This window comes from Pseudonaja textilis, chromosome 15 (genome assembly GCF_049901715.1).
Source record: "Pseudonaja textilis isolate UNSWEBS1 chromosome 15, rPseTex1.2, whole genome shotgun sequence".
NCBI classification, from domain to species: domain Eukaryota; kingdom Metazoa; phylum Chordata; class Lepidosauria; order Squamata; family Elapidae; genus Pseudonaja; species Pseudonaja textilis.
Genome location: NC_142004.1, coordinates 1,432,792 through 1,456,475, shown reverse-complemented (window position 1 = coordinate 1,456,475; position 23,684 = coordinate 1,432,792). Strand labels below are relative to the sequence as shown.

The window sequence follows — 23,684 nt, the reverse complement described above, 5'->3', positions numbered from 1 at the left end:
CATTTGCACCAAAGACAAATTCCTTGTGTGTCCAATCACACTTGGCCAATAAAGAAAGAAGCTAGAAATATATGGTAGATAGATGATAGATGGACAGACAGACAGATGAGGTGGAGAGCTATAGATAGATGATAGATGGAGGGAGGGAGGGAGGGAGGGAGAGGTGGATAGCTAGAGATATGATTGATGATAGATCAGAGATCCCCAAACTTGGCAACTCCAAGACTTGTGGACTTCAACTCCCAGCTTTGCTGGCTGGAGAATTCTGGAAGTCCACAAGTCTTAAAGTTGCCAAGTTTGGGGACCTCTGTGATAGATAATCCGACAATAGAAGTGAATAAATAAACAAATAAAATGAAAATAAATGAACGAGACAATCGACAAAAATGTCCCTGCGCCAGACAACACCTTATTTACTACCTCATTTCACCAACTGCATTTTTATTCTATGAACTATTATTTTTTATTTTGGGGGATGGGAAATAAGCCAGGCAGCGTCCCATTCACACGTGCAACTCCACCACGCCTTCGCTCCCTTTAAATGGAAATAAAATCCCGGGGTCAGATCGCCACGCCCCCTCGCCGCCCATTGGTCTGCCCCTTTGCTTCGGCCCCGCCTCCTTGTGACGTACTGGGGAAACCGAACTTTGCAATCCGGGGACTTTTGCCCCCCGCCGCGACCCGTAGTTTTTGTAATTGGCTTCGCAGCTTGGAGCGTTTGTAGTTTTGTTTTGCTTTTGGGCCCAGAAAATGTCTCTTCAGGAGCCGCCAGTGACGGTCAGCGACCTGCAGGAGCTGCTGAAGAAGAAGGACGAAATTGAGGCCCAGATCAAGGCCTATTATGAGGTCCTGCAGGATGTGAGTGGCAGGACAGAGGCTGGGTGGGCTGGGGGTTGAGCGGGGGGGGGGAACCCAGCTGGAGATCTAAAGGACTACAGGTCCCATCATCCTCGGGGAAAGCTTTTTCAGGAGGCCCAATGCAAATGCAGGTGTTTGCATTGCATTAAATGCATTGCATTAAATGCATTGCATGGCATTGCTCCTTGGCTTGCAAGGAAGCACCTCAAAACCAGGGCGGGCTTCCAAGTCCCAGAATTCCCCAGTGGGATCAGGAAAACTTGGAATTGTGGGGGTTGGAAGTCCACCCATCTTCAAGGTTGAGGAAAAACTGGCTCAAAGATTGCAGGCAGACGACAGAGGGAAGGGTCCTGCAACGAAAAGGGTTGGGGTCTGAATTCTCAGCTTCTGCACCAGAAGCAAAAACATTTTTTGAGGGGGGAAGCGGGGACAAAAACAGGAGGAGGGGTCCTCTGGATAAGAAAAACCCAAATATTTGGCTAAGAGAAACACAGGAAGTGCATGGGACTCCTTTCCAGAGCTGAGTCATTGCAAACGCCTTTTTAATTTTTTTTTAATTATTTATTTTTGAAGCTGCTCTCTCCAGCCTTTTGAAGTTCCCGTCCAGTTTCAGTACCTTCCCAGCCTAAAGTGAGATTTCAAGATTTTAACGCCATGTCGGTTACGCCTAAATTGATCTATCAAGCCCAGAATCAACTGTGGTTTGTCGGGGCATGTTGAAGATGTGGCTTGAAGCTGGGCTGGGTTGGTTTGTCAACTGTAATTTGCAGCGTGGTGTCTTTTTTCCATCCCAGCCCAGTTTGGGTTTTTGGGGTAACCAGCATGAAACAGATGGGGGCTTCCCATAAGGCATTGGTCTGAAGTGATGTAATGTAGGATTTCCTGCCTAAGCAGGGGGTTGGACTAGAAGACCTCCAAGGTCCCTTCCAACTCTGTTATTCTATTCTATTCTATTCTATTCTATTCTACTCTATTCTACTCTACTCTATTCCTCTTCTCGTTTCTAGTTCTGTTCTATTTTAATTCTATTCTATTCTATTTTATTCTATTCTCCTTCCTTCTCCCCTTCTCCATTATTCTATTCTATATTCAATTCGATATTCTAGTCTATTCTTGTTTCTATTTCTATTTTAATTCTATTCTATTCTCCTTCCTTCCCCCCTTCTCCATTATTCTCTTCCCTATTCTCTTTTCTTCTCCTATTCTATTTTATTTCTATTCTAATTGTATGTGTAATGTGTGCAAAAAGCAAACCTGAAAAGGGAACGCTTTCGATTTTGCTCACCTGCAGCAAAGGGGAGTTGGGATGAACGAGCCGCTCGTGGATGCTGAAGGTTACCCTCGGGCAGATGTGGACATCTACCAAGTCCGGACTGCAAGGCACAACATCATCTGTAAGCAGCCAGCCTTCAATTTCCCAGCAGGTTGAAAGCCCGGTCTCCTTATTCCAACACTTCCTTAACCCACGCTGCCTACGTCCAATATCCTAATTTGCGTTGCAGGTAGTCCTTGACTTACAAACATTTGTTTAGCACTGGGGGGGGAAAAGCAACTTAAGGCTGGTCCTCGTACTTACAACCCCTGTGGCTTCACCACAATCACGCAATCAAAAGTTGGGCCTTGGACAACCAGTGAGGATTGGCCAGGATTGGAGAACCCTGAGGTCACGGGATTGCCATTCGTGGCCTTCCCAAACAGCTGTTTTGGAGCACCCCTTTTTTGGCACCGTGACCACCTGGCAGACGGTACAGGACAATAATTAAAACAAGGACGAATAGGCTGAAAACCAGCTTCTATCCCAGGACAGGAACTCTATTGCATTCTACTGTATAGGTCATTAATAGGGATTTTCAATTCAGTTGTATAGAATGCGAAGGATGCGTGTTTGTGGTTTATTTTTATAGTTCTAATGTACACCGAAGAGGGTGTTTGATTTCATTGTACAAGGTGCAATGACAATAAACCTAAACCAAACTTAAATTAAACTTCCAACAAGCAACATCAGTGAAGGAAGCTGGATTTGCTTAACAACTGCGCCGAAAAAGGTCGTAAAATCTTGTGCAACTCGCTTAGCCCTCTTGCTTAGCGGTGGAAATATTTATTCCAATTGTGGTCGTAAGTTGAGGCCTAACTGTTATAGGAAGGAGTGGCCTGAAAGTGGGATCCAGCGACACCGAGTGATTTCCGACAAGTTAGATTTATAGACCTTGCTCTTGTCTGACACAAATGACGGCGGCTTATCTGGAAATCTCTCTGGGTAGCTACCGGCGACCCTCTTTTGCCCTTGTTTTAGGCGGTGGATGATTTTGGCTTCTGCTTTCAGGTCTGCAGAACGACCACAAAGCCCTGATGCAACAGGTGGAACAGGGTCTGCATCAGCTGCACGCCCGGGAGAAAGAGAAGCGCGACCGGGACGAAGCCGAGGCGCGTGCCGAAGCCCAAGGCCAGGCCTTGCCCCAGCCCTTCGCCCAAGTGAATGCCGTCAGTCCCGGATCTCCAGCTAGCTTTTCGGCAAGTACCAGCTCTCTTGATCCCGAGTTCCCCGGGTGGCAGCTTGCGGCATTTCTTTATTCTGAATTGTTACATCCTGCCCTTTTGCTAAGGAGTTAGACTCTTCTTTGCCTCCTCCCCTCCCCGCCTTTTAAAGAGTTTTTATTTTTTTAAAACAAACATACACATACAAAACATAAAAACATAAAACCACCTTCCATTTTATATACATACAGTGTGTCAGTGTGTGTCATTTTATAGTCGTTACAGTTTATATCAATTTTCACATTGTCAACGTATGCTTATATATTTATCAGTTATTAATCATCCATGACTAAACTATTTATTCCATCATTTTATACGAGATATTCCAAATTTTATCTTAAAATTTATCTTATACTTTCAACCAACGTGTTGTAATGACGAGGCAGTCGAGGTGTTTGATCACGATCAAACGAATCATGATGAAATGAAATGCATTTGTACACATTTTAGTAATCCTCCAACATTGGTTAACTTTGGTTATTGCTTAACTTTTGTTACTGTTTAGCATAGCAATTAACACAATTATTTCTAGTTAAAGTCTAACACATGTTTACTTCCTCTCTCTAATCCTCCTTTACATTAGTGACTTGGTTTGCCTGAGTTGTAATTACTTGTAAACATTCTTAATCCGAGGTTTGCCATCCAAGATAAGAGCATTCCTGCAATTACAACTCTACACCAATGGTTATATATGTCCACATTATGCTTTATGTCAATCTATTAAATTTCTATCGCAAAATTATCTAGTCTGCTACATTAGCATGTCTTTTTGTCCAACCACTGATAAAACAAATCCCATATCATACAAAATTGTTTATCTTCTTGTTCTCTAATTTCAACTGTCAGTTTATTCATTTCAGGACAGTCCATAATTTTCTTAATAACTTCTTCCTCTCTGCCTCCCGCTTTTTATCAGAGCAACAAAAGGCTTACAAGGTGGGCTGGTCTGAAAGATAAGAGACCTGGGTGCTCGCTCTTTGGCACCTCACAGCTGCTCTCCTGCAAAGAGACAAGGGATCATCTTGGCTTCTTTCCACAGGGTTTGCAAGCGGGCGACGAGATCGCCGAGTTTGGCTCGGTGAACAGCCAGAATTTCCAGTCGTTGCAGAACATCGCCGTCGTGGTGCAACACAGCGAGGATGTGAGTGACTTGTTTTTCTTTGTGGGCCTGGAAAGAGGCTGGGAGGGGCTCCTTCGGACCCCTGATGTCAGCGGTGGGATGCAAACGTTTTTACCACCGATTGAGGGGGAGTGTGGCTTGGTGGGCACGCTTTGCACACGTGTCCAGACTTTGCGCAGGCGCCAGAGGCGTTCTAACTCACCTCCTGCAAGCCTGCCCTCTCCCAGTCTCTTCAGCAGCTGCCGTGTGGCACTCGTGGAGCCCAGGCGGGCAGGTGGGCCCAACAACACAGCGGCAGAGAGAACTGGTTTGGTCTCATTGGTGCTACCGGCTCAGCCAAACCGGTAGAATACCACCCCTGCCTAACTGTCATGCCCCTGGTGGAGACTGACTCTGAGGGAGAGGAGGAACAGCCGACAGGGAGTTGGATTGTGGCTCCGGTGGTTGTGGAGGAGGCTGGGGAAGGGCAGAGGCTAGCTGGGCAGTCAGAGGAGGACCCAGGCCCATCCCCCCTCCATCCTAGGGCACGCAGGGAGGAGAGGATCAGGGAGAGACGTGGTCTACTTGGGAGGAGAGGGCCTTGATCCTCTTCATGGGCTGCAGCTGTGACAACTGAATAAGAGGACAGACGTGTGTATGGGCGAACGCTGGAAACAAAGCATGGAAATATCTCTAGTTTATGGTTCCTCTCTTGAGTTTGGCGTCCTTCCCAGTGTGTGTTCTGTTATCTGTGGACGTCCTCCAGCCCTTATCTTGCCTGGTTTGTGTTGCTTTTTTTCCTTCTTCTTGTAACTGTTTGTGTGGGAGTTTTTTGTCTTCCGTCAAGAATATTCGGAGCGTGGAAGCCAAGTGAAGGAATAAAAGGGGCTTCACCTGTTTCCTGTGACTGTGTTTGTTTTGTATCCCACCCTGGGTCATCGCGCTAACGCTGTTCTCACCCCCACCATTAGCCACATAAACCGGACCGAACAGGTGAAATATTTTGGGGTTTTTTTTGTTTTGTTTCTCTTCCCCAGAAACCCTTACGCGTGACTGTGATCCGAAGAGGGGAAAAAATCCATCTGGGCCTCACCCCAAAGCGTTGGAGTGGGAAAGGACTTTTGGGGTAAGTGTTCGCAAACTTTAACTTGCGCCCTGACTCTTTGCTCCTTTCCAAACAGTTCAGGAAAAAGTGCTTCAGTGACTGAAATTCCGCAGAGCCGAGAATAAAACCCTCACGGGAAACATTGACCGGTCTCTGGTATCCTTAGCTCTCTTCAATCCCCAATATTAACAATCCCCCGCAAAAAGAAGCATAAAAATTGTGATGCTGAGAGAGGATTTTGCGGAGGTAGAAGAGAAATCCCAAGGTTTCCATCCTGATCTGTTTAAAGTTGTTTTTCTATGTCGATTTTTATTCAAAGTTTTACCGAGAGAATAAAACCATAAGTAAAGGCAGACAAGAGAGAAAAAGAGAAAGAAAAAAAAGACAAAAAGATATAAAGAAAGAATAAAAAGAAATAGAAGATGCTTCCAGTTTTCTTTGCAGCAAATATAAGTACCAAGTTATATCTTACTCCGATGACCAAAGAACACTCGTTCTTTTGTATTGTCCTTTAATTAATCCATCTATTTAATTTATCCCTCAAAACTACAAATTATAAATGCATTTTTTTTTCTATTTTATCTAAAAGTCTGTAAAGGGTTTCCAGCCAACCATATATGTAGATACTGGATTTTTTTTAGTTTATTCAAAGAAGTTAATTCAGTTTTCTCTGCAAGTTCCATCATCTTCACCAACTGTTCTTCCTTTGTAGGTCATGCCAAGCTTTTCCACTTTTTTTTAGCATATTTGATCTGTTTAAAGTTCAAATGATCGAAAAACAGCCCTAGAATTGTGCCTTCCTCTGTCTGCGTTTGTGTAAATTCTCATGCTTCTCCGAGGATCAAAAGTTGGGGTACTTATAACTATCAGATGCTTTACCGAAGGCTTAATTGGATTTTTCTCTTCCTTTTTTTCCTCCCGACCACCAGTTGCAATATTGTTCCTTTGCAAAGATGACTTCTGGTGATGATTCGTGGTGGTTGTTTGGTGACGTGTCATTTTGACGTTAGCTTCTTCCTGAACAAGCTGAAATGGCGAAAATGAATTTGGACTGCGGGAATTTGACTGTGTTTTCCTGAAGATGCTATTTTGAATTATTATTTTTTTTCCCCCTGTCCTGATTCACAAAGGTTGCTCAGTAGGTTTTAACTTGGGCGTAAGGACAAAAGAGAGTTGTGTGGCTTCGTTGTGGGATTGAGCTGCTTGGTTTTGTGGCCTTCCTTTGGATACTTCCCTGTTTGGTTCCGGAATTAGACAATAAAAGATTCGTGCCATTCCTCCTGGTGTTAATTCTTTCGTTTCTTCCGTCCTTAATTGTTTCTGTGAAGTGCGCTAAAACTTTACCTGATGCGTTTTCTATTGTCGCTTAGGATAAAAGTCATCCTGAATCCTTTTTTTTAAAGGCAGTCAGTGCAACGATTAGCAGTGCAAGCCTTGCAAATAAATACTACAAAATGGAAAATCTGCAGCAAAATATTCTGGATTTGCAGTCTGATTTTTTTTTTTCCCCTCACCCAAACCTTGTTACAACGTAGGTGTTTCAAATGCTTTTCTTTCCGATAGGAGAGGTGTGAATCGGATTTTGTTATTCAAATACGTCTCCAGAGCATCATTCAAGAGCGTATGTACCAAACCAGGGGTCGCCAACCTTTTGGACCTCAGGGACCACCAAACTCATCATTTTAAATCCTGCAGACCAGAGACCCTGGGGAAAACCCCCCAAAAAGTCTGCAGGAAAATTCCCACCCTGTTTTCCTAGCGATCGATCATTCTTTATTTGGGATGGCAGGATACCGTCTCCAGTTCCATTCTCAGAGGGAGAGACAGAGAGAGACTTTTGGCTTTATGCAAGAAAAGCAGCAGAAATCTTTCTTTCTCTCCCCCAAATTCATCCAGAAATGAGTCTTTGCCGGCGTAGCCTCTTGGAGCAGGAGGCCTTGCAGAATCCCAAAGACTCATTTCTGGCGGAGTTTGGGGGAGAGAAAGAAAGACTTTTGCTGCTTTCCTTGTGTTCCCGCACAGCCTGGATTAATTGCTTTGGGGGTGACATTTCTCTGCAGACCACCAAAATTTTCTTGCAGACCAGTAGTCCCCGGCCCACTGATTGGTGACCACTGTACTAAACAATAGCTGCCTAATAGGTCAGGCACAAAAGGAAAAAGCATTGGTGAGGGAAGAGGAAAACAGCAGCACAATTCCGATTTTTTTCCTCTGGTCTGCGGAAGAGACCGGCTTGGTTTTTTTCCAGCCGAGATCCTCATTTGTGAGGTCAGTCTATAATTGATCTCTAGGAAGTGGTACCAAAATTGGGAAGGAAAGAACTTCTACATCGCTGCTGCTTTTCTGGACCACACATTGGAAAATCAGCTCAGCTTTATCAACTGGATCCTCTTCTAATTTTTAAAAAATACTTTAAAGGGCTGGAAACCCAACAGGGATCCCGTGTCCCCCAGAGCCAAGCTGGGAATTCTTTGAACCAGAAGATTCCCCTCCAGTTCATCTAACTTTCTTTTATATAAAACGTTATTAAATTTCAGAAAAGTATATAACATAGAAAAAAAATTAAAAAGGAAAAGAAAGGGGTACAGAAAAAGTCAAACTGGGAGTGTAGCGAAAGAGGGGAAAATGTATAAGAGCAATAATGTGTTTGGTACAGATTAAAAACCGAAGAATCAATTGCCATTTCGAAAGTAGAAATCACGCATAAGAAGCGGTACTTCTACAGTCGTCATCGGCTAATCTTCAAAACCAAAAACCAGCATTTAATTTCTTTTGAGCAAAATAAAAAAATAAAATAAAAAAATCCAGGAGTGGTTTCCAAATAGAAACGAAGCCAGCGAATCTTTCCTTTCATCAAAGCTGTCGACTCAGCCGTCATCCAGCCCAAAAACCACAAAAGGCCCCATTCTCAGTTGCAAGATGGATTATTTTTATTTATTTCCTGAAATGTAGTGGCTGCCCAACTTTATTGGGCTCCGAGTGTTGCAAAACTAAAGAGAAACTTTAAAGAGAGGCGAAAACATTAAATTTTACAGATTAAATCTAGTAGATTGGAAAAATCAACCCTGCGTCTGGTTCAAAGGGTTTTTGGGGAGGTGAAAGGGCCGTCTGGTTAGACAAGAAAGGAAATCTGAACCTTTGGAAATTCGGGGATGCATCGCTTGCCAAGCAGGCCATTCAGACTGGAGTTGTTTGCAGGCGGCTGGTGGTTGCTAGGGCAACCAGGACGAGAGGCAAACAGTCGCTGCTGGAGTTGGAGCCTGCAGGTGAGTTGAGGAGGCCGGCAGGTGAGGACAGATGCTTTGGGAAAGCCGGGGAAAATCAGCAACGCTGAACCTTGGGAAGATTGAAACGGTGGTTTGTGGAATCGTCTTAAGCCACAAAAAAGAAGAAAAAGTGGAAATTATCGTTTTTTCCCTCCTCCCTGCGGGAGGAATGAACTCAACGATTGGGGTGGAATTTCTGGATTAGGATTTCTGCAAAGACTTGTTTGTCCCTTCGCAAAATGGTTTCTGTGGGTTGTGTAGTTTTGTCGGTTGTGTTTTACTTGGGCAGAGTGAAAGTAGACCTTGGCTTGCTTAATTGCAGCTAAGGGAAAACTAGAGCTGGTCACACCTGGGAAAGGAGGCCACTAGGAGATGATGGAGTGTAGATGGGAATGGAAATCTGAACAAAATCCTGGAGGAAGGCCAAGGTGACCCACTCCTGAATTGGGGTTGGGTTTTTTTTATTAGTTTATTTTTGTATTTTTCCTTCATACACAAGTGCTTTATGAACAGTGTATTGTCTGGGTCAATTTGCTTACATAATAGTATATAATATAGTAATATATTGAACATAAGACATACATAATAGTATTTTTTCAATTTCTACTTCTGTTCTCCAGCCATTGATAAAATAAGTTCTATGTTTGAAAATATTCTGTATCTTCTTTATTTTTAATGTCAACCTATCGATCTGTGCACAATCTAGTATTTTTATAAAATTATATCTGTGGTTGAAGGAACTTGTATGGGCATCGTGGCTTAACCACCCAGAGATAAGAGTTGAGGTTGGACTTCAGCCCTCAGGCTCCATCACTGGAGGTTTTTAAGAAGAGACTGGATGACCATTTGTCTGGAATGGTAGAGGGTTGGACTAGAAGACCTCCAAGGTCCCTTCCAACTCTTTATCATTTTGCTTGAGGAAGCCAGGATCTGAGGTTGCCAGCTGGTGAGGAAAACCTGGTTTGGGAAACTATGTTCTCTCTGGCAACTCCTTGAGGATGAGGAAGCTGGTAAGGCTATAGGGTAAAGCTTCGTAGAATGCCTGGAAACTGGCAGGGACTCAAAGAAGAAGCTGGTAACTCTGCCAAACTTCCAGATGAAACCCAGAGGTCCTTGATGGGGATGCTGGGCACGTTTCTCAGCCCAAATGGGGCTATTTTCCTCCCGTTTGGAAAGGTCCCAAATCTTTGGGGAAGGAAACCATCATTTTCCAATTAAGGCCATTCCAACTTTCTCTCAACTCCACCAATATTTGCAGGAGACCATGGAGAAAGGCAAGGAGGAAAAGGATAACCCCCAATTGAATTATTCCGAGATGCCCTCAAAGGAACGGCTGGAAGTCCCAGGAACCCCTTCCGAAGAGACGGAGTCCCTCGACCAAGAGGACCAAAAAGCTGGCTTCCCTGTGATGGAAAGTAGTATTTCTGTGCCGAAAACCACTCCTCTGATTGTGGTACCCTCAAGTGTAAGTAGGAAGCCAGGCCAGGAAGCTAGGAATTCTGGGAATTGAAGTCCACCCATCTTCAAGTGGCTTAAGGCTGAGAAATTCTCATTTGAGGAGTCCCAGCAACTATGCTCCATGGCAAGAGATGCTGGAAGGGGACAACTGTTGACTTTCCGTTGACCACATCATCAACCCAACGTCTCTTGCCATTGACCGTATTTACTGGATTTCCTTAAAACCATGTTTCTCAACCTTGAAGATGGGTGGACTCCCAACTCCTCCCAGGATTCCCCAGCCAGCGTGGCTGAATTAGTAAATAGTATTGTTGATTTCATATGTTCAAGACTAGTTCTTATGAATGAAAATAACTTTAGTAAATAACATTGGTAATAATTTGTCCTGGAGGCAGTTGACTCATCCTGTAAGTCTGGGGATGTCCCACTCATCCCAAAAGGACCTTTGAATTGTATATTTGGAAGCACAGAGTGGAGCGATCCAGGTAAAGATTGAAAATCAAGCGAAATGGGAGAAAGCAGGGATGCAACTTCCAGTCTCGGCTACAAATTCTATTTTGCTCTTCAGGGACAAGAAATCAGGACCCCGACACCTGACGATGAGGAGCCCAAAGAGCAGGAGCAGTCGAAAGAAACATCCCCATCTTTAGAGGTTGCTGTAGAAGACAATCTCTTTGAAGCTGGCAGAGAGGATGACCGGAGTCCTGGCACCAGGGATGATGAAGGAGGCCCAGCTAGCACTGAAGAACTCCCAGAGGCCAGAACAGAAGAAGGTAGTCCTGGACCTGTGGAACCGGAACGAGCTAAAAGCGTCTCCCCAGAACCAGCGTCCTCCAAAATGAGGAGGCCCAGCAGCAGGGCAGGTTCAACAACTGCCTTGGAGAGTGAGAAGTCCAAGATGTCCTTCAGAAGTCAAGAACCACCGAGCGATAGTGAATTGACCAGTCTAGAAACAGGGATGGAGACTTCCCAAAAAGAGAGCGAGACGTCCAGGACTCAAACCACCGCCAGCAGTGCGACTGGGTTCCAGGAGGAAGATTCTATGGTCTTGTCGGCCTTCCCAGGGATGCTGTTTGAGGAGAAGACTCAACCGCTCTCCGATCACCCTCTTGTGAGTCTGGGTGAAGGACAAGATGGCACTAGAACCTTTCAACATCTGGATTCCCGTACAAGCCCTCTTGTGATTTGTAGTTGGGCAGGCCTTCTGATTGGGCTAGTCTGGAAGGGATGTCTTGGGACAATGATTTTGACTTTGACGTTTCTTCCAGAGCTTGTCCTGGGTCTTTGGCTACAACAGCCACCTGCCTGTTTTCAACCTTCTGGATGAAGATCAGCGGGTGCTGTTGTACGTCTCTGCTCACACCGCCGTGATCCATGACATCTTGAAGAATAAACAGTACCTCCTGCAGGTAAGACCCAAGTTCTCCAGGTGGTGCAAAGCAACCTCAACTACAAGGATGCCTCCTGAGGCCTCCCATGTTTCTTAGGGACATTCCAGTTGCATCTCCTGCGTCTGTGTCAGCGATGACCGGCGGTGGATTGCCACGGCCGACCGAGGTCCTGACAGCCTGGTGATCCTCTGGGACAGCTACTCTGCGTAAGGTTCTGGCGTCTGCAGGATGAGTTTCCCCTGCTCTTGATAGCAGGCCATGGTAGCTCTTGATCTTCAGGATTGCGTTGTCTCCTTGAAGCCCCCAACAAAATGTTGGTCAAGTGCAGTGACCATGAGAGCAGGAATTCTTTGAACGGAAATCTTATTTCTTGCTGTAGGACAGAGGCCTTCAAACTCGGGAAATTTTAAGACTTGTGGCCTTCAGCTCCCAGAATTCCTCATCCAGCATGAGGAATTCTGGGAGTTGACATCCACAAACCTTAAAGTTGCCAGGTTTGGAGACACCACCTCCCCCTATTATAGAATCAACAAGATTCACCTCAGTTTTATCTTGTTAATAGACTTCACCTTCAAAGGCATTTGCTGGTCCAAAATTAGCTACCCGATGGCTTGATTTTTTGGCCGCCCAGTTCAATTAATTGTTCCAACAGAAAGGAATATTTGTAGCTCAGGATTATTCTGTAGAGTTCCTGGTGCTCTCTGAGCTTGGTTGGTTTCGTGTAGATGTCTCATTACCCAACTAGGTAATAACATCAGTGGTAGAAAGGAGAGGAGTCTGAGGACTGGAGGAAGGAGGAGGGAACGGGAGGAGGAGGAAGAAGAAGAGGTGGAAGAGGAGGAGGACTGTTGGTTCCTCGATGCTCTCTGAACTTGGTGGTTGGCTTGTAGACCTTTCATGACCCAACTAGGTTACATCATCAGTATTCAAGTAATCATGTTCAGGTACGTAATAAGGGCTATGCCAATATCTGGAGGTCTCTAGACCTAGTCTGATAGCTCTACTGAGTTCTCCTCCCAGTTCAGATGTTTAAGTTGGCACCCACAAAATTGACTCCACTTAGCCACAATGACAGATGTCTTCTTCAGGATTCCTGTCCACACCATCTTTGATAGTCACCCTGAAGGAGGAGTCGGCGCCATCACCCTTTCTCACGACTCCAAGTTCCTGGCTACCGTTGGAGCCGAAGAGGTGCAGGTAAAGGAAGCCTTTGCGTGTCTCAAATGTTGGAGAGCAGTTGCGAGCAAGGCCAGTCGTAACCTGTGGGTAGGAACACCGATCTCCTTGTTGTCAACTCAAAAATATTTCTCTGGGTCTTTAGAGTTGTCAGCGGAAAGGGAGTGCGGAAAAGCAATGCATACCTTAAATATTTACATAGATAATTGCTAGGCGGCCGAAGCTTCTGGTGCGCACGATTATTACTGGAGAGCATGATTGGTGACTCTTGGCTATGGATGTGTCCCATTGGAGAATATACATCGAGGGGGTGGGAGGAAGACCAGGGTCAAGGGGGAAATGAAGGATGCGTCCGAGTTGGCTGCAACCGGGAAACGCCAACATGTCAACTCCTAATCAATCAATCTTTTTTTACTCTGAAAGATGTGGCTAGAGACTTAAAATTTGAATGGGGCCGCATGACGGAGTGCTGACACTCGTCTTTAAGAAATGTACTCTGTCCTCCTGCCCATCCGCCAACCATCCATGGGGTTGTCTTCCTTATCTCAGAAAGTTTCGATTTGGAAGTGGACCACGCTGGAAACCAAGCCATTCTGCAGTGTGGAAGTCCCACCTCAGTTTGGATTCCAGGTGAGACCTTTCTGATTGTGGGCGTGCAAGAGAGACACAGAGATTACCATTATTATTTTTTTCCTTTTTTTTTTTTTCCCCCCTGTGCAAAATTTGGCAACATTTCGGCAGGGCATAAATACAGGTTTGTGGGTCAGAGGAAGGTGGATAAAACGATTCAATATATTGTGTTTTGGTTCTAAAACATTTTTTTTTTAACCAAATTAGCATTGGCTTCATTCTACTTTTTTTTGTTTTTTTGCTCCTGAAATTCCAAGCGTGGCAAACTTAACCGACGTTTCAACACAGCCGCTGTTTTCACTTCCCAAATGTTCAGCGATAACATTCCCTGAGTTGCTCCATTTATGGATCTTATTTGGTGGAGTTTTTTTTTACCTGACCCATGAAATGTTGGCAGGGGAGGAAAAATCTCTCCGCCCTCCTCCTAGAACTCCGTTCCAGCTTTATTTTGACAGGAATGGAAAAGCAAAACAAGGGCAGCTGTTGGTCCTGGCAAGGAAGAGCTTAAAAGGCATCTCCTGCCCAGCTGGGCGAAGCCACGGTTTGGTGCCACCCAAGTTTTGCCTTCAGCCAGAATGGCTAAAGACTCGGGAAGCGAAACTGTGCGGGTGTCGTGGTGTGTTCAGGTACGCAAGGGCATTTTCGACGGGGATATTCAAGATGGTGTCTTTCTTTCAGAATTACATTGAGTTCAGTCTCCAAACTCCGAAGGAGCTGGTGAGCAACAGCCAAAGCCAAGTCGTCTTCTACTTGTGGGTAAGTAAAAGTGACTGAGTAAGTGAGACACACACACACACACACACACACACACACACACACACCCTGCTCTCTTTGGGTATCTTACCTTCTTAAACCTGTGTCCTCCAGGGAGGATGGGAGGGAGGACCCTCCCTAAAATTCCCAGCCCGCAGGGTCGACAGAATTCTTGATGGTCTGGTTCGGGCTTTGAAGGATGAGGTCTTGGAAGGATGTCCTTGTGTCTTCCATACGTTGGCGAGGAGGTGGCTTCTCGGGGGTTAATGAAACATTTAGAGCAGGGGTTCGCAACCGTGAGACTTGTGGACTTCAGCTTCCAGAATTCCCCAGCCAACGTGGAGAAGTCCGGGGAGTTGGAAGTCCACAGCTGTTAAGGTTGGACTGCTTCGATTGACAGGTTTATCCTTCTCTTCTCTCTGTGTCTTTCTAGGAGGATAACACTCTGCTCTATCACGCTCCTCTCTTGACAGACAAAGTAAGTCCCCCCCCCCCACAAAACAACCTGAGATTCTGAAGTGCTTGGGATGGAGGGTGTTCTTTGCAGGATCTCAGCGGAGAGGGGAGCAAATTGTAAAGGGGGTTTAAAGACCCCTGGAAGCCAAGACGACCTTCTCCTTCTCCTCCTCCCCCTTCCCCCTTCCTCCTTCTCCTCCTTCCTCCTCTCTCCTCTTTTCTCCTTCTCCTCCTCCTTCCTCCTCCTCCTCCTTCCTCCTTCCTCCTTCTCCTCCTTCTTCCTCCTCCCTCCTCCTCCTCCTCTTTTCTCCTTCCTCCTTCTCCTCCTTCTTCCTCCTCCTTCCTCCTCTCTCCTCTTTTCTCCTTCTCCTCCTCCTTCCTCCTCCTCCTCCTCCTCCTCCTTCCTCCTTCCTCCTTCTCCTCCTCCTTCCTCCTCCTCCTCCTTCCTCCTTCCTCCTTCTCCTCCTTCTTCCTCCTCCTTCCTCCTCCTCCTCTTTTCTCCTCCTTTCTCCTCCTCCTTTCTCCTCCTCCTCCTTCCTCCTCGGCTTACAACGGTTCCTTTAGTGACCAAGCTTGCAACTACACTGCAAAAGAGTGACTGACGACCGTTTTCCACACTTTCGCAGCATCCCCATGACCACGAGATCAAAATTCAGACGCTTGGCAACTGGTTCATATTTATGACCGTTGCAGTGTCCTAATCCCCCTTTTGTGACCTTCTGATGAGCCTATGGGGCAGCCAGGTTCACTTAACAACCATATGACTAATTTAACAACAGAAGTGATTCACTTAATGGCGGCGGGAAAGGTTGTTAAAATGGGGCAAACTTGCTTAGTAGCCATCTTGCTTAGCAACAGGCATGTTGGGCTTGATTGTGGCCGTAAACCGAGGACCACCTGTGTATACACCTGGTCGAAGTTGCAGACCCAGGTTTTTGGAGTGGCTGTTTTCAGGGGCCTGATTCCTGGATCGGTGATCCCCCTGCAGACTTTCAACAAGGCGGTGGGATTCTTCAGCCAGTCCTGTTTCCATTTCCGCACTTCCCAAGCGTTGACCGGCACCTCGGAGGGGAAGTTAGTGGTCTGGGACACCATTTGCACGCCCTTGCAAGCTAGGTGTGACCGACTGTACAACATGAAAGCCATCAAGCTGGTGCATCTACAGAAAGATGCTATCACCGTCCTGGTCATCATGGACGAGTAAGCGGGTCACGACATAATGAGGGAAAGAAGTGGAGGACGTACCCTAAACCCAGGGGGAAACGGCGGTATAGTTAAAATGCTATTTTCCTCTTTTGGCCAGCAGAGGGTGCTGCAGCTAAGCTCACCATCCCTCTTTGCACCTGTTCTGCCTTTGGAGAGCAGGCGCCCCGTAAAAAAAAACCCTGCTCAGTGCAATTCACAGAACTGAATTTTTTATTTTATTGTTCAATATTTATATTGTCAAATTCCAGCCCCCAAACAGGCGGTTCTTGAGGCCTGGTGGGCTGGAAAGTAGGGGGTAAAAAAAAAACCTGACTTCTTTATCCTTTGATCTTCTTCCCAGGTTGTTCGTGACCTGCGACATCAAAGGCCACATTAAATTCTACGACGGGGACCTGCAGCTGACGCACTGGTACAGCCAGTTCAAACTGGGACCCATCCAGTCTTTCTCCTTCTCCAAGAAACCTGCCTCCCCTGAAGACGTCACCAAGTACCCCGAATCGTGCACTTTGTCTGGAAAACCCTTCATTGTTCGGTGAGCGGATCTCGGCGCCCCGTAGATATATATTTTTAAAAAATCCCGTTGGCCATGATGGGGGTTGAATGAATGGAACACCCCCCCTCCCCTGCAGGTTTGGGAAAAAGACCCCAAATTTCTTTTGGGTTGGAGGTCCAACATTTGCAACCTTTTGCTCCCTGAGGCAGGAATTTCATCCTGGCGACCTCGGATGCGTTGGTGATTCACGTCAAGACAGAGGGAACTCAAGTCACCAAGTGCCTGGAGGAACCCAAGGACCCTGTCCACACTGTCGTCTGCCACCCTTGCAAACCTCTGCTGGCCAAGGGCAGCTACTGTGGCCTTCTGAAAGTCTGGAGCTACCTCCTCAACAAATACCTGGTCAGCCGGATCTTTAAGGGTGAAAGCATCAGCTGCCTCTCTTACAATCATGATGGTAATTGTCCATCCGTCCTCATGTTTTGGTTGTCAGGGTTGCAAGTAAATACACCCCTAGCAAAGAGAACTCGGAGGCAGGCAAATTCCTCAAAGAATAATATATTAGGACATATCATATTGGCACAAACCGACTCTGGATATTCCCGCGGTTAGGGTTAGGCATTTATTTCAAGCTTAAAACTCCCTTGCAGCTCAAATCTTGTCTACTGCTGATTGCCAAAATGCCACAGCAGAGGTCTCCAAGCTTGGCAACTTTAAGACTTGTGGATTTCAACTCCCAAGAATTCCTCGCTGGCGGAGGAATTTTGGGAGTTGAAGTCTGCAAATCTTAAAGTTGCCAAGTTTTTGGACCCCTGTGCTAGAGGATCCTTTGGAGAGCAATGGTACCTTTTAGGCAGAAGCTACCTGCCTGTAGTTTTGTCCTTTGATGGTATCCTACCTCAGGATGATGCTTTCATGGGCCTGTCCTGCATCAACGATCGGTAATGGTCTACTAAAGAAGGACCATCCCGCATGGTGGACACTCAAAGTTGTTTGAGGTCGTTTTGGAGAAACTTGATGGAAAGATTTGGTTATGAGGACTGTCACGGCTTATGAACAAACAGCCTCTCAATAATGTCCAGAACTTTATCGGATTTTGGACCAACAGGTTCTTTTTTTAAATGTGCATCTTAGGTTCTCTTCTAGCTGCTGGATTTCTGAGTGGATGTCTTTATATTCTTGATTCCATCTCTTTGGAAAACGACCATCCGGACCCTTTCCAGTACTCAAAAGGACCCATCACCATCATGAGCTTCTCCCACAATTCCGAATATCTCGCCACTGCTGTGAGTAGTGACCAACTTCCTCTGTGTCCTCGTCCCACTTCTGTATCCTACAGGCCACCCGTGGTTCTGGCTCTTAACCTCGTGGTTATTATTACCTTTATTGTCAAAGAGTACAGCATGCACAATGAGATTGGCTGAGCCTCCCTTTGTGCACCCCTCCCAACGCAACTCCCAGGGAGGACAGAAGCCCCTAACTCAGTCCCAATCTTATTACGCTATGTGACCTTGTAGCTGTCGGCGAAAGAAGGGTTTTCTCAAAACGGGCAACTTGAAAATGTGTGAACGTCAACTTCCACGATACTGATTTTTCTTCCTGGTCGGCTTTTTCTTGTCTTTCAGGATGAAAACTTGTCGTTGAATGTTTACAAAAAAATTGCCGTGGACGAAAAGAAAGTCTGGGACCGCCTGGCTGCCCTCCGCTCCCACTACAAACCGATTCGCACCCTTCTTTTTGGGGTATACCTAGATAGTAGTGAGCCGAGGCTCTTAAGTCTCGGAGAAGACCGGCTCTTGGTAAGTCCAGGGGTTGGGCACACCTGGTAAAAATTGGAACACCTGACTGGAGTCTCTGCCTGGAAAGGTTTCAGGATCAGGCAATCCTCGGGAGTTGTTCATTCAGGTTGGCCTAGAGTCAAAGGAGGAAGGTGGGTTCCAGAGGACAAGATGGGAATCAGGAGGATTCTGGATCCGTAGCGAGATATGGCCACCAAGTCCCAACCTCAGCAGGAAGACTTGGTTGCCTTTTGAGTTGGGTACAAGTGGCCAACACCTAGGTCAACATGTGGGCCAACTCAGTTGGATGAGTGGTGGTCCATTTGCCAGATCAACAGACCCAGTGATGCCACTGTGAAATGTCTCCCTGAAGAACAACCAAGCCAAGACTAGTTGGTGTGATTGTTGGATCTGCATTGCTTGGTTTTTCAGGTGGAATACAACTTGGCGAATATCGTCAAAGACAAACTGGAGGTAATCCGAAGAGACCGGATTGAGCAGAGCGCGGTCCCTACATACATCGCTTGGTATCCCCCAATCACCACCGAGTACTTTTTCCTCACTGCCAACAATCACTACAAAATGAAGCTTTATAACGTGACCACCAAGTTGTGCAGGTGAGGAGAACTCACCTGGGGAGAATCCCTGCATGGGTGGATGTCTGCAAAGGGTCAGGCTCTGTCCTGTAAGGAGGTGGGGTTGGACTAGGAGTGGGAGACCCCCTCAGTCACAGACACACACAGTGAGTAACTTTGGACTGGCATCTCCTCCGGGCAGTAGACCCCCATGGGGTTGTCATTGTAGAAGAAGAAAGAGAACTGGAAGTCTACCAACCATGACTTAGGGAAGGTTCTTCCTTGGGGCGGTACGGCAACAGAGCCAACGGGAGAAGGGTCTGTGCTTGGAATGCATTGGTTGGGCTGTCAGGCTTTTTCATGACATGCTTGTTTTAGGAAGACTGCCTTGGGACCTACCTATGGTTCTCCTCTTCAGAAGTTTGCCATCCTTCCTTTAGGGGAGGATCAGGAGCCTCAGAAACGCTACATGGCCTACATCACAGAAGACAAGGTACTGGAGGTGACATGAAGGGACCTTTCCTTTGCGTCTTCAAATTCCTCCAAGCAGGGCTGGAGAGAAACTGGTCTTCCTCTCCATCTTCTCCTCTAGGTTGGCCTCCAGATCTTGCCCGTCGATGGGAACCCGCACAAGTCCTCGGCATTCATTTGCCACCCTACAGGGGTGGCTGACCTCACCTGCTCCTACACCGGACGCTACCTCTTCACGGCAGGGGGAAGCGACTCCACGGTGATGAAGTGGGACGTGAATCTCGAGTAAGTGTGAGGGCTCCTTTGAGGGGAGGGAGGTAATCCCTGGTTGGCTGGGGAATTCTGGGAGTTGAAGTTCCAAGTTTCCAAGGTTGAGAAACACAGAGCTAGAGATTAGGTTTGCTCAGTTCCTCCAAGGTGGGGAATGATTTGATTTCTTTCTGGCAGAAGGGAGGCAGGTGAGGAACCAAGAGCTTCTCTGCAGGGTTATTTATTTGTTTGTTTGTTTATTTATTTATGAATTTATTTATTGAATTTATTTATTTAGTTTATATTGCCACCTATTTGCCCATGGTGACTCGAGGTGGCTTACAGAATGTAAAACCATCTTTAAAACAAACAAAACTGTCAGTGTTCCAGAAAACTTCCACTCCAACCAATAACTCCAAGAGACAGAAATCCTCTCAAAAGTTCTGTTTTATTTGGGGAAACCTGAATCTGAAAGTTCCGGGCTTCCTTGTAAGAAGTCAAAACTACAAATCCACCCCCTGCACCCACCATCGCATCACATGCCCCAATCACCATCCATCCCAACTTGAGACATTCCCTCACTCAGGTGCAGAAATAACATGACCTTGACTTAGGAAAAAAATGTTGTTATGTCTAACTACATAGACTCCAAGGAATTCCCCCCCCCCCCATTTTCCCAGGCTCAAAATGTGGCAGTGTGGGAGCAACTGTTCTCAATATGGCTTCCAAAGCTGACACAAACAAACAAACAAACAAAAACAATAAAAGCTAACAGAATCAAATAAATTTTGACCAGGGTACCCCCACACACACACACCCTGCCTCTTTCTCCAGCGCTCTGGATGCTGCCGTCTTCCTGGGTGGCAAAGACCTGGTCCCATTTTACAACCTGTTGGAAGGAGGCAGGGATGGTGCGTTTTTCAAGGTAAACCTGCTCGGTTTGGCTTGGTCCAGGTAACGCCCCCCCCCCCCCAAAAAAACACACACCCTGGCACAAACAAGCGGCCGTAAAATAGAGGGATTCAGAAAATAAAAACCTTTCTGGGAGGATGGGGGGAGGAAAGGGACACTAAAGGCTGATAGAGACAGGCGCCAAATGTTGTATCACACCTGTAAAACATCTCATAAAAGTTTTCCTTGTATGCAGTGGCCAATGTTAATTTCCTGTTGGTGGTCCAGAGCTTTTGCCATTTAGGCAATTCAATATAATAACTGAAATTGTTTTTTTGCCCAAGCCACCCTAAGGAAACTGCTCACTTTTTAAGACCCGCCTCACTTAGCAACGGAAGGTTTGGGCTCTATTGTGGTCGTAAAGTGTGGACTCCCTCTGTTGCACGCTCTCTGGTTGCACACTCACGATCCTTTCTACACGTTCAGGAGCTGGAAGATTATTTTTACTACGTCCAGCTGGTCCATCAAGGCATCAACACCATGGAGCCTCGGGAGGTTTCTACACGCATCCCCTTGGAGCAGGTCCCCTTTGTGATCCGGGCGATGGGGTTTTACCCCTCCGAGGATCAGGTCAGTGGGTTTTCAGGGGGTGGGATGGGGGTCTCAGGGAGTGGATCCTTAAGCGTCTTGTTTGACCTCTGAAACCCAACGACTTCTTGCTCCTGACTTCTAACAGTTCCTCAGCCCTAGTTCCTCAATCTTTGGTTTGGAAGGATGTCTCCAACCACAGTTTGGAACTTGTGGGAATGGTGGGTTGTTGTTTTTTTAACCAGGCTGGCCAGGATTGCAAATTAGATGAAAAGGGAAGTGGCCCTGTTCTGCAAACTGGGTTTGAAAGATGGTCAAAGGCCATCTTTCTTACGATATTAGAAGGAATAAAACAATACAGAAAAGCGAGACAGATATGCTAAGAATGCTCCAAGAATAAAACACTAGGAAAATAAAATGAGCAGCCGATGAAATCTCCTTGGGGCTCGGCATCCATCCTACACGGCCAGGTTTTGAAAGATTCCCCCGATCTGATGAAGGTGGCACCTCGTTCTTCCCTCGTTTTAGATTGAAGACATGCTGAACGAAGTCAAATTCGGTGAGTTTTTGGATACTGGGAAGCAGGTCACCCATATTAATTTAGGGGACTTCATCAAACTCTACGTGAACCATCGGCCTGCCTTTGGGCTGGCCTCGCAGGAAATCCAGCAGGCCTTCGAAATGTTGGGCTATGAGAACAAGGACCACGAAGCCACCATCAACCGAGATGACCTGCTGTTGTTGCTGCAACACAAAGGTGTGTGTGTGTATGTGTATTATCGACTAAAAAAATACTTCTTTGGTCTTTTTAGTTGCCAGCAGAAAGGGAGGGGGGAAAGCAGTACATTCCTTAAATGCTTCAGATAATTGATGGGCAGCCAAAGCTGTTGGCATGCAAGATGATTACTGGAGAGCCCGATTGATGACTCTTGGCCTATGGAGAATATACATCCAGGGGGTGGGGGGGAAGACCAGGGTCAAGGTGAAATGAATGATGGTTCTTAGAGTCGGCTGCCCCCAGGTAACGCCGACATGGTCACTCCTAATAAATAATTTTTTTTTTTACTCTGACAGATGTGGCTAGAGACTCGTGATTTGAATGGGGGTGGTTTGTCGGAGCCTTGACATGCACGTTGAGCATGCAAGACCTTTGGAAGTGGATGGTTCTTTTCAGGTCAGGTGACCATTGTGCTTTCTTGGTTGTTTTTATTTTTTTGAGCAGGGGAGCATTTCACCGAAGAAGAGCTGGCCGAGTATCTCACCACACTTCTGGGCTTCAACCCCGAGGGTGGCCGTGTGGAGCTGGGCAGCTACGATCCCTCAGGTGCTGAACCCCAAACCCCTCTTGTAAAAAAAAGGGGGGGATCCTTGGCGCTTTGTGGGTACCTGGTCTGATTCCACACCTCTGCAGGCAAAAGTCCTCAACTTAACAGCCGGTAATGGAACCTTCTCCATTAGAGTTGTAAATTATGACAAAAAACGTGAAGACGGGCCACCCCCATTGACCGACCTGATTCGGGGACCTTTAAAGTGGTCTTGTAGATTCCTTGCATGGTTTCCAGGTGGCACCAAATCCTAGCGTCCATTCTCTTTTGCAGGTTCAGAGGACATAATTCAGGAAGAAATCCCCGAGGAAGTGACAGCAGCTTACTTCACCAAGGAGATCCTGGCTTTACCGTTGCCAGAACCGACGGAGGTGGTGACGGAGGCGCAAACCCCCGACGAGGCCATGAATGGCAGTTTATCGTCCCTGAAGGCTTCGTGATTTGCATCCTCGGTCTTTTTTGCCTTGGATTGTCTCCCGTCCTCAGATTTACGACTGATCGTTTTTGAAAAACAAACGTTTAGTTTCAATGTCATGGAAAATAAAGTTTTGAGGATTTTATTTATTTATTTTTTTAAAGAAAAAACACTTGTTGCAGACTTTGTATTTATAAAGCCTTGGGAAGTTCTTGCCACTCATCCCAAATGAGAGGTGCCGAAACAGGCTTCCCAGATCTTTTGAGGAGGTGGTCCCTGTCTTAAAAAACATTCATTTAGTGACTGTTTAAAATTACAGCGGTCCTGAAAAAAAGTTGCCTAGCAACCACCTGGTTTAGCAATAAAATCCATGCTGGCTGGTGAATTCTGGGAGTTGAATTCCAGCCATCCTAAAGTTCTGGTTGGGAAACACTGTAAATTTCATAAACAAACAAGAACATCCCTATCCTGAGGAAGGAATCCCTGCTTCTATTTTCTTTCCTCCCCTCTCTCCCTGTCTCTCTCATCTATCTCTACCTACCTACCTCTGTCTCTCTAATCTATCTGTCCTTAGATATCATCTAATCTACCTATCTCTCTAGGTATTTCTCTTTTAATCTCATATTTATCTGTATCTATCTCTACCTCTAATCTATGTATCTCTCTAATCTTTATCATCTATATCTACCTACCTCTATGTATCTCTCCCTAATCTCTATCATCTAATCTACCTTATCTCTAAATCTTACATCTATCTATCATCTATCCCTATCTATCTCTCTTTAACCTCTATCATCTATATCTAACTATATGTATCTCTCTCTAAATCTTAACATCTATCTCTACCTATTTCTAATCTATAGCTCTCTATATCATCCATATCTACCTATCTCTTTAATCTATGTACCTCTCTCTATAAATCTCTTATCTCTAGTCTATTTCTCCCTATCTCTCTAATCTCTATAT

General features: G+C 46.0%; 2 protein-coding genes across 2 annotated transcripts; both read left to right on the top strand.

Moving 5' to 3' along the window:
- The first annotated feature begins 620 nt into the window (after window positions 1-620).
- PSMD9 (proteasome 26S subunit, non-ATPase 9) lies at window positions 621-6,875 on the top strand. Its single transcript, XM_026719452.2, has 6 exons — window positions 621-858; window positions 2,150-2,252; window positions 3,182-3,369; window positions 4,433-4,534; window positions 5,530-5,618; window positions 6,527-6,875. The coding sequence occupies exons 1-6, from the start codon at window positions 751-753 to the stop codon at window positions 6,552-6,554; spliced, it is 618 nt and encodes a 205-aa protein (XP_026575237.1). The 5' UTR covers window positions 621-750; the 3' UTR covers window positions 6,555-6,875.
- A 1,974-nt stretch (window positions 6,876-8,849) lies between these two features.
- Window positions 8,850-22,889, top strand: CFAP251 (cilia and flagella associated protein 251). Its single transcript, XM_026719453.2, has 22 exons — window positions 8,850-8,863; window positions 10,122-10,328; window positions 10,890-11,432; window positions 11,590-11,730; window positions 11,809-11,918; window positions 12,801-12,909; window positions 13,438-13,518; window positions 14,197-14,274; window positions 14,705-14,749; window positions 15,716-15,927; window positions 16,274-16,465; window positions 16,636-16,883; window positions 17,561-17,712; window positions 18,052-18,225; window positions 18,637-18,821; window positions 19,158-19,272; window positions 19,372-19,535; window positions 20,334-20,424; window positions 20,877-21,020; window positions 21,507-21,735; window positions 22,201-22,302; window positions 22,577-22,889. The coding sequence occupies exons 2-22, from the start codon at window positions 10,128-10,130 to the stop codon at window positions 22,741-22,743; spliced, it is 3,483 nt and encodes a 1,160-aa protein (XP_026575238.2). The 5' UTR covers window positions 8,850-8,863; window positions 10,122-10,127; the 3' UTR covers window positions 22,744-22,889.
- Window positions 22,890-23,684: the final 795 nt, after the last annotated feature.